The sequence below is a fragment of the Falco biarmicus genome, chromosome 3 (assembly GCF_023638135.1).
Source record: "Falco biarmicus isolate bFalBia1 chromosome 3, bFalBia1.pri, whole genome shotgun sequence".
Lineage (NCBI taxonomy): Eukaryota > Metazoa > Chordata > Aves > Falconiformes > Falconidae > Falco > Falco biarmicus.
In genome coordinates this window covers 14,498,066-14,506,851 of record NC_079290.1, presented here as the reverse complement: position 1 = coordinate 14,506,851, position 8,786 = coordinate 14,498,066, and the positions used below count along the sequence as shown (strand labels likewise).

General features: G+C 42.7%; 1 protein-coding gene across 2 annotated transcripts in view; it reads right to left on the bottom strand.

Annotated features, from left to right (window-relative positions):
- Window positions 1-919: 919 nt before the first annotated feature.
- FAM83H (family with sequence similarity 83 member H) overlaps window positions 920-8,786 on the bottom strand; it is a 28,809-nt gene continuing 20,942 nt past the window's right edge. For both annotated transcript variants that reach the window (XM_056332163.1, XM_056332162.1), the window contains 3 exons: window positions 7,740-7,904; window positions 7,285-7,409; window positions 920-5,190 (listed from right to left, as the gene is read on the bottom strand). In XM_056332163.1, the coding sequence (XP_056188138.1) occupies window positions 2,544-5,190; window positions 7,285-7,409; window positions 7,740-7,904 (2,937 nt within the window). In that variant the 3' untranslated portion in view covers window positions 920-2,543. The remainder of the gene's footprint in view (window positions 5,191-7,284; window positions 7,410-7,739; window positions 7,905-8,786) is intronic.

The window sequence follows — 8,786 nt, the reverse complement described above, 5'->3', positions numbered from 1 at the left end:
AGTGCTCTGTGCAGCACGTTGGCTCTTGCGAGTCTAAGGTGCCAGTTCTCACGCACGGAAAAGGGAGCCTACTGCTTAATTTGGGGTTGTGACTTCCACTGAAAGCCTAGCACCTAGCAATAGACAATACAACGCGACACCCAAGATCCTCTGAGAACCCAGTCTCAGACAGATAGGTGATAGGCTGTAACACTAACTTTTTACTCCTAAAATGGCTTTTGTTATTAGCAAGTGAATTAGTTATTCTGCAGTATTTATGTACACCTATAATATCTGGTAATCCACGGATCATTGAAAGAGATGAGTTATTCTGGTTCTGGTCAGGAACATACGTCTACACTGAACACAGCAAGATAAAATTCTAAAAATCTAAACAAATACAGCAAAATTCTAAAATGTTAATGTAATCTGAGACTACAGAAATAGTTACATTTCTAACTGATCTGTTACAGAACGACGCTGGAGCAAGTAGGTTTGGGAAAGGCTGGGGAGGTATGGAATGACATGAGTAAAAATTTCACAAAACAGGACTAGTGTTTATATAATAGGATATATCTATATAGCCTATCTTGCTCTCCAGAGTAAAATAATCTCTGTCTGTATCATCCGTCAAATAACGACTGTATTGATCATTACAGTTCATTTTGGGACCCACCAATAACGGCATCTGATTCATTACTAACAGCAGACAAAATAAGTATACATACAACATTCATTTATGAATTTGCACATATGTGAGAGATGATGAGTGGTACCTGAAATGGTATACATTTATACAATATGAAATAAGCATAAGAAAGCAATTGCAGCTTTTCTTCCAATTTTGGCTACTCTTCCCTCCTGTCTTTTTTACTCTCTCATTTCTAGGTTTACCTCCTTATGTTAAAATGATAATTCCTCTTGATTCTTGCAGATTTTTACCGCCATCCGTATTAATATGAAAATCAGCTTTTTTTTTTTTTTTTCAGATCAGACAGTCTATCTTTCCACACATTCAGTTCCCAAGGTTTTCAACAAGCAGTAAAATTAATTAATTGTTACAGATACGTGAATTATATAAAGCCTGCTAAATTATATAAAGCCTGCTACCATGGGAGCTGGCATCCTAAAAAAAAAAAAAAAAAAAAAGCAAAAAAGCTCAAGTTTTAGAGACCCTATTGAAGTTACCTTCAGGAATTGATGCAGCCTCTTGCTTCCATCCATCAGCCACGTACCTGAACTGGTTTGGTGAGCCTGCAGCTAGTGTCACAAGTGGGTAAACATGAAACCCAAGCTAACGGGAATGGGAAATTCAGTAGTTCCACATGAGAGCATTATTCCCTGTCATCTCTTTAGACAACGTCACAAAGATCAGGAAAAAAAAATAATTCAGTTTGGCAAATCCTGCTGGATGCCAAGCAGAGACAATCCAAGCTGAGGAAAAAACCCAAACAGCTAAGTAACGATGTATGTGTATGTTACAATGTACAGTGTTTTCTCGACAGCCTCTCTCTACCTTCTGTCCTGCAAAACACTGTAACACAACAGCGTGAACCTATGGCCTTCTCTGGCCTGTTTTAAAGCTGGGTGTTTAAGCTTGGTACCAAACTACTACAAGAAAGGTACGTGAGAGAAAATACTTCTGAGCTTGAAAATTCCAGTACCTTTATTCCTTCCATTGTTACGAGTCCATTCTTTCCTTGTATTCATATGGAAAGATGTGCTGACAAATGATCGTTCCCGGGCAGTTACATTGTCAAGGAAGTTCCTAATTGGCCAAGACAGTATTTTAGATGCTTAGTTAAACCCCTGACTCGGCTGAAAAGGAATCCAAAACCCAGGTCCTTTTCCATTAATTGCATGTCAGTTTCCTTTTTTGGCCTTTCAGCTGCTGCTTTCAGCTCACCCCCTAAAGCGATAGTTCCATTATACATAAAGAAACAAACCAATAACGAAACAGAACTTAGAAAATGGTAAATACGGAAGCTGAGCATGTACTGCTAGACAAGACCATAATCATAGATAATGGCAAAAAGTTGTTGACATTTTTTTTCTCCTGTAAACTTCCGAAAAGGTGCCTCCCATATTTGATTTGTTATTGGATACAAGCAAAAGATAACTGTACCTCAGAAACAATTGGTTTTTAAACATTTCTTCCAGTTAATGCATATGCATGTCTCTGTGTGTGTCTGTGTGTATTTTTATTTCCTGGACTGAACTCAAGTATTGAATTTTCTATTTATATTCTTTCCTTCTGAAAGTGGAATTGCTTTGTCTGCTGAAACTGTTCCCTGAGCACAACATAAAGAGACTCTTCCTTATTTCTTTGGTTTAAGCATCTTGGCAATTTAATAATTTTATTTGAAATATACTGGGATAAGGTTGCTTGATACCACATGACTTTATTGGGCAAATTGTGCCATAGGAGTCTAACGCTGAACACATTTTCACTTACTAACCATGAAGAGTATTGCCTATGGTGCTTATAGCCATTATAAACAAGTTACTTCCTCATTCCCCTTTGACAGTCAGTGATTATATGGAGTTAAATAGCATTTGTATGATCATTTTTTGGTCTTGAAGGTCCCCAGGATTTTGGGCATGAATTTTCCCATCTTCTTGTCTTTGGCATCTGTGTCATACTCCTCTTCACTTTGACTTGTATGTTCATCCTTTTTGCAGAAGACCTCAAATCTACTGTAGACTCGCTTCTCCTTCCGCATATTCTCCATTTTTTTCAGAAGGGTATCTCTATCCTCTGATGGTTGCCGCTGAAGATTTCGTTTCTGGCTCCCAAAACTCTCTGACCTATGGATGTTACAGCTTTTCTCCTTCTCACCTTTCCTTTCTAAGCTTGTAGTTGACTTAGAAAGATCAGGGTTACTAGTGGATGGTAGTTGCTTGGCCAGTTCAGCTCTGTTCTTCTGACTGTTTGCAGAGATTTGTTCCAAAATCACCTTGGTATCATCACGGAGGTTGCTACTGTACAGGATGTTAGCTGTGGATGAAGGAAATCTCCCCTGTGTTGGCTGGCTGCTTTTGGGAGGAAGTGGTGTTGCAAATTTATGGGTTTTTTCTTCCTCCATCGTTTCCTGACAGTCCCCTATGGAAGATCGTTTGAGAATCACAGCCTGCTTGTCAGATTTTCCACTCTCAGAAGTGGGTTCCTCCTCCGATTTCTTTTCACCTTTTGGGTTCAAAAGTTGCTTCAGCCGTAGTGACCCTTTTCTTAAAAATTCCATTGGATTTTGTTCTTGTTTTGAACAGTCTTCCTCAGATTTATTGAGAGAGCTGTCAGATCCTTGACTTCTAGGTAAACTTTCAAGAACTGATGTGGTACCTGTCCTAATCTGTGGTTTCTTCAGTTCTGTATTGACTAATTTTTGAGTGTCATCTTTGAATGTCACTCTTTCCTTCTTCTCTGGAAGAGTCAATTTCTGAGTGTCTCCTACAAATATAAGACTCTCCTTTTCTGGAAGAGCAGGTTTATTCTCTATGGGGTAAAACCGAGATGATAATTTGTCCACCTTAGTGCTAATGTGTGCTAGGGGATCTTTACTCAATGTGTCAGCAAGCTGGGGGGTTGATGATGCCATTCCAAATGGTCTGTCTGCTTCTCCATGCACTCTGTAAGTACTGCAGGAGTCTTTGGAGTCTAGTACCCTACTCTCCAGAATCTTATATTGCACAGATTTGGTACATTTCTTCTCTGTGTTCTGTGATTCTTCTTGTAGATAACTGGAAACAGCTTTGGTATGAGTGACTGTAGCTCGTTCTGTGTCTTTGCCCACAGCTTTGTACTTCTCTAAAAGTTCTGCTACTTTAGATGAGGTGGCTGTCTTTATAGTTTCGTTGTCTTTTGTCAACTCACTGGACATTTGTTCTTTTTGGATCATCTGAACCTTTTCTATTGTGGTGTTAGGCTGATCTAGCTTGGCAGCACTGAAAATCAGAGAGGACCTGAGTCTTGAGCTCCTCTGGATCAAAGGATTTATCCTGGACCTAAAGGCATCTTGTTTCATTATAGGTGTTTCTTCACCTACTCTGTCAGGATCTGCAAATTCTTTGGCACTGTCAATTCCCAGTGACTTGCTATTAAAAGGTATAGGGGATTTGAATGCTGGGATGAGGTCAGTGGGGTGCTTTGTGAGGGTATCCCCAAGAACATCATTATATGCCTCTGATTCCATAGGCATTGGAAGACCTTCTTCTGGTTCGGACTGGTATGCGCTAAGATATGAAGAAATCCTCCAGTTACGTAAACCTGTTCTATTTTCCTGTGTGTTCTTGTCTTCATCTTGGTCCTCATCTTTGTCTTGGAAGAACAGGCGTTGTTCCAGGCTTTGCTTCTGTGTAGGTGAAGTCTGGCAAATAAATTTCTGTCCTATATTCTGCCTTCTTAACATCATTCCCATTGGGCCATTGCCTGCAGGATTCAGCTGATCCGAGCCATGTCTCACTTCCCTGGAAGAATTTGAAGGTACGTAATCCAGCCTTAAGGGGAAGCCCTCCTGTGGAAAATTGGATTCAAGTTCAGGGTACCTGGGTCCCTCTCCATAGTCTTCCAGCTCATTGAATCCTGGCCTGCCACCTCGGATTCTCTCAAAGAGTCCCTGAGGTCTTCCAGAAAGATGGGGATGTTCAAACTGGTACTGGTAGAACTGATCCTTCTGAAAATGACTAGACTGGATTTTAAATTCATCCATATTGTTCATGAACATCTGCCTGGCATACTGTTTGGAAGAAGCAAAATTTTCAAATGTTCCTTCTGCAAAACTGTGTCTCTTAAAAGCATCCAACTCCAACTGCTTGGAACGGAGAAAACCCCTGACAGGATCCATCTGAGAATTCTCCATTTCTACCTTTTTATACATTCGCATGGCTGACCCCTCCACGGTATGGCGCAACATGTCATCCCGCCTGAAATTTGATAGGAAGTACCTGTCTGGATCAACTCTGTCCATAAAGGAGGGAAAAAGACTGTCATCCCTCTGGAACATCAGGGGTGCTTTTTTTGGAAAGAAAGGCATGTTATTGCCAAAGGGAGTCATGGCAAATGTGTTCTCTGCCTTTGCCAAGACATTGGCTGGAGGAACAAGAGGTTCTGACTGTGCAAACAAAATTCGGAATTCTTCATCAAAGCTGGCCACCAGCTCCCCCTGGAAGATGTGTGCAATGCTTCTGTGAATCTTCTCAAAAGACCACATAAAACTACAAAGAGAAATAGAAGTCATGATAGTGTTTTAGCATCAAGTTACTCAACTGTACCACTTTACATTAAACCATTTGCTTGCCTGAAGAAAATTCTGCTATTACTTACCACTCAGGCAGCAACTCATTGCACACTAATGTTCCTAAGCCTAATTCGTAATTCCTAATTTGTAATTATGAATTGATTTGGCATCACATCTTTGCAGAGGACTTTACAAGGCAATAAATGACTTCTGTTCTAAAAAAGCCAGTCATTACTAACAACAACAAGAGAGTGAGGTGATGATAATCCTTATATGAAGTAGATGTTCCTGCAATTACTTCGGGCTTGTAATTGATCTTTATCAAGAAAATGTTGTGCCCATCTTTAAAAGGAGCAAAAGGATCAACTAGGGAACTACAGCAAGTCAGCCTTACCTCAGTCTGAGGGAAAATTGTGGAGCAGATCTTCCTGGAAGCAATTTCCAGTCATAGGAATAACAGAAAGACAACTGGGATCAGATAGCAGGGATTTATCAAGGGCAAACCATGCCTGACGCATTCTGATGGCCTTCTACAAAAAGAAGGCTGGCTGCGTGGACAAGGGGTCAGCAGAAGATGAGGTTTCTCTTGACTTTAGCAAGGGTTTCCACATGGCTTTAAGTAAGTATCTTTTAGCCACATTGGAACCCTGCAGACTGAATGACTGTCACACAGTAAACGGGAGATTGGTTGTACTGTCAGGCTTAACGGGTGGTAGTCAGTGATTTGAAGTGTGACTGGTGGACAGTTATAGGTAGTGTTCCTCAGGGGTGAGGGCTTGGGCAAATAGTCTCTAACACTGTCATTAATGACTTGAACAACAGGACAGTGTGCACCCTCAACAAGCTTCCAGATGACACCAGAATGGGGTATGGTGCAGTTGATGTGCCAGCCAGGGAGACCTCAGCAGGCTGGGGAAATGTGCTGACAGGAATCTCGTGAAATTCAGCAAAGGCAAATGCAGAATCTTGCACCTGGCATGGAACAACCCCATCCACCGATACAGGCTGAAGATGACTATCTAGAAAGCAGCTTGGCTGAAAATGACTTCAGGGTTCTGGCAGGCAGCAAGGCCAAAAAAAAGACAGCAGCACCTTTGCAGCAATGGTGGCTCAACACATACAGGGGTGCAGTAGTAAAAGCGCAGCCAATATGTCAATGGAAACGATTATTGCCCCCAAGTCAGCATATGTGACACTGTATCTGGAGTACCGAGTCCAGTTTTCACAGAGTGGTTGAGGTTGGAGTGCCCAGTGACAGGACCAGACGCAACGGGCACAAACTGAAACACAGGAGGTTCCATTTCAGCGTAAGGGAACAGTTTTTTACTGTGCAGATGACTGAGCGCTGGAATAGGTTGCCCAGGGACCTTGGTGGAGTTTCTCTCCTTAGAGATATTTAAAAAACATGTGGATGCGGTTCTGGGCACCTGGCTCTAGGTGGCCCTGCTTGAGCAGAGCGGGGTTGGACCAGATGACCATCAGAGGTCCCTTTCAAGGTCAACCGTTCTGTGATTCTGTGCAGGAAGAAGACATTCAGCATTATGGTGTGTGTCTTCCCACATCAAGCTCTGCTTCCCCCCTGGAAATGGCTAGGTATCTGTCTGCAAGGGGAAGTAGTGGATGTATTCTTTATATTGTTTTGCTTATGTGTGCAGGTTTGCTTTAGCTATTAAACACTCTATCTCAACCCATGAGTTTTCTCACATTTGCCCTTCTGATTCTCTCCCGCATCCTGCTGGGACTGGTGGGCAAACATCTGTGTGGGGCTTAGCTGCCTACCGGGGTTAACCCACAATACCTTGTAATTGCTGTATATTTTTCACAGATTCTATTAATTCTTGATGTGAAGGAAGCTTGGGTTCAGGTGTCTGGGCTTGAGGGCTTGTTTAGTTGGTGTATCTACCTCAGTTGCAAAATAGTGTATTTTTCCTGAAAATTGCTGCTCAGTATCCTTCAGTGAGAAAAACTTTTGTCCCTGATGTTCATTGGGAAGTACCGAAGCATCGCTTTACCAATTAACCAGCCTCTTTCTCACCAAAACTCGGACATGTAACATTGCAGGGCTTCTCACCTGTAGTTGCCACTCAGCACCACCATGCAGTCTACCAGAAGGAATTTCTCTTTCATGTGGCCTTTGAAGGACATCCCCGTGCGGCAGTAGTAGGTTGGGCCAGAAACTGTCCTCACCCTTAGGAACTGCAAAGCAGACAAGGCACCAACTCAGCTAGAATATGTTACTTCCCTCCTCCTGCCCCTCCTTCTTCCCCTTGCTCTTTTAACTTCCATCCTGCCACCATTTTTATACTTCAGCTCTTAGTGAGTCTGTCTGCATGGAGATAAACCCATTTATTAGTGTGTCCTCAGCTTTCAGCCCTGTATTGTGCCAGCTCTCCCAGCTTTCTTCATACTCATCTTTCACAAGGCTCTGGCCCATTTTTCCCCTTTCTCAGGTTTTTACTTCACAGTGGCCCCCTGTGCGCCCTCACGATGCGAATTAGGGGCAGGGCACACCTTTGGTTTGCTCACCTCCACATAGTTAAGATTGACTCTGCATTTAGCAGCTGTGTCAAGGAAAAGCTGAGAGTTCATTTCATCCAGCAAGATGTACACAGGCACTCTGCGAGCAGCGGCATCCAACACCTCAAAGAGCAGATCCACATCAGTGAAAATGTCCATCACTATGGCTACCACCTAGGAAAAGAATGCAAGAAAGACATCAGCTATCTGTGCCTGCTGATGTCCTGACTATCACGTTCCTCAGCACCTCCCATTCCAAAGCTGCACTGCTGCACCGTCTCCATTTCAACTTCCTTTTTAAACAGGAACCCTCCCATTCAAAGGTTCCTTTGAACACTGCGGGCCCCAAAACTGGAAACAGAATTGCTATCAATGGTGCATATTCTGTATGCGAGAGGTAAGGGAAAACCCTCACTGCCACTGAGTGTTCCCTTATTCATTAATCCAATGATAGCAGGTATTTTTTGAGTCACGTACAACCTTCCAGTGTGGTTATCAGGCTGCTTGACCACTGCCTGCTCACCCCCTCCAACACACCTGTGCCATTTTCAGATAACTTCCTGGCCAGCATTCAGTCAGCCACTACACAGCTGCATCCGTATACTGATAACATGGAAAGTAGCTTCAAAGCCCTATTGCCCTGTTGTTCCCAGCTCTTCTTTTATCAGTGAGTCTAAACACCTGATGGAGGGGTGTATGCAAGATGGAACCAAACTCTTCTCAGCGGTACCCAGTGAAACAGAAATACAGGCAAATCCAGTTTAACATAAGAAAAACCTTTTATACTATAAGGGTGATTGAACACTGGAACAGGTTGCCCAGAAAGGTTGTGGAGTCTCCGTCCTTGGAGATACTCAAGAGCATGTCCTAAGTAACCCTCTCTAATCGACACTGCTTTGAGCAGGAGGGGCAGGACTAGACCGTCTTCAGAGGTGCCTTTCAACCTCAGCTGTTCTGTGATTCTGTGAACTCTTGGTGTGTTTTAGCATTATCTTACATGCTTTTCCAGGAAACCAGAAGCAGAGGCTGGCTTTGATGCTGTAAACGGTAGTTTCA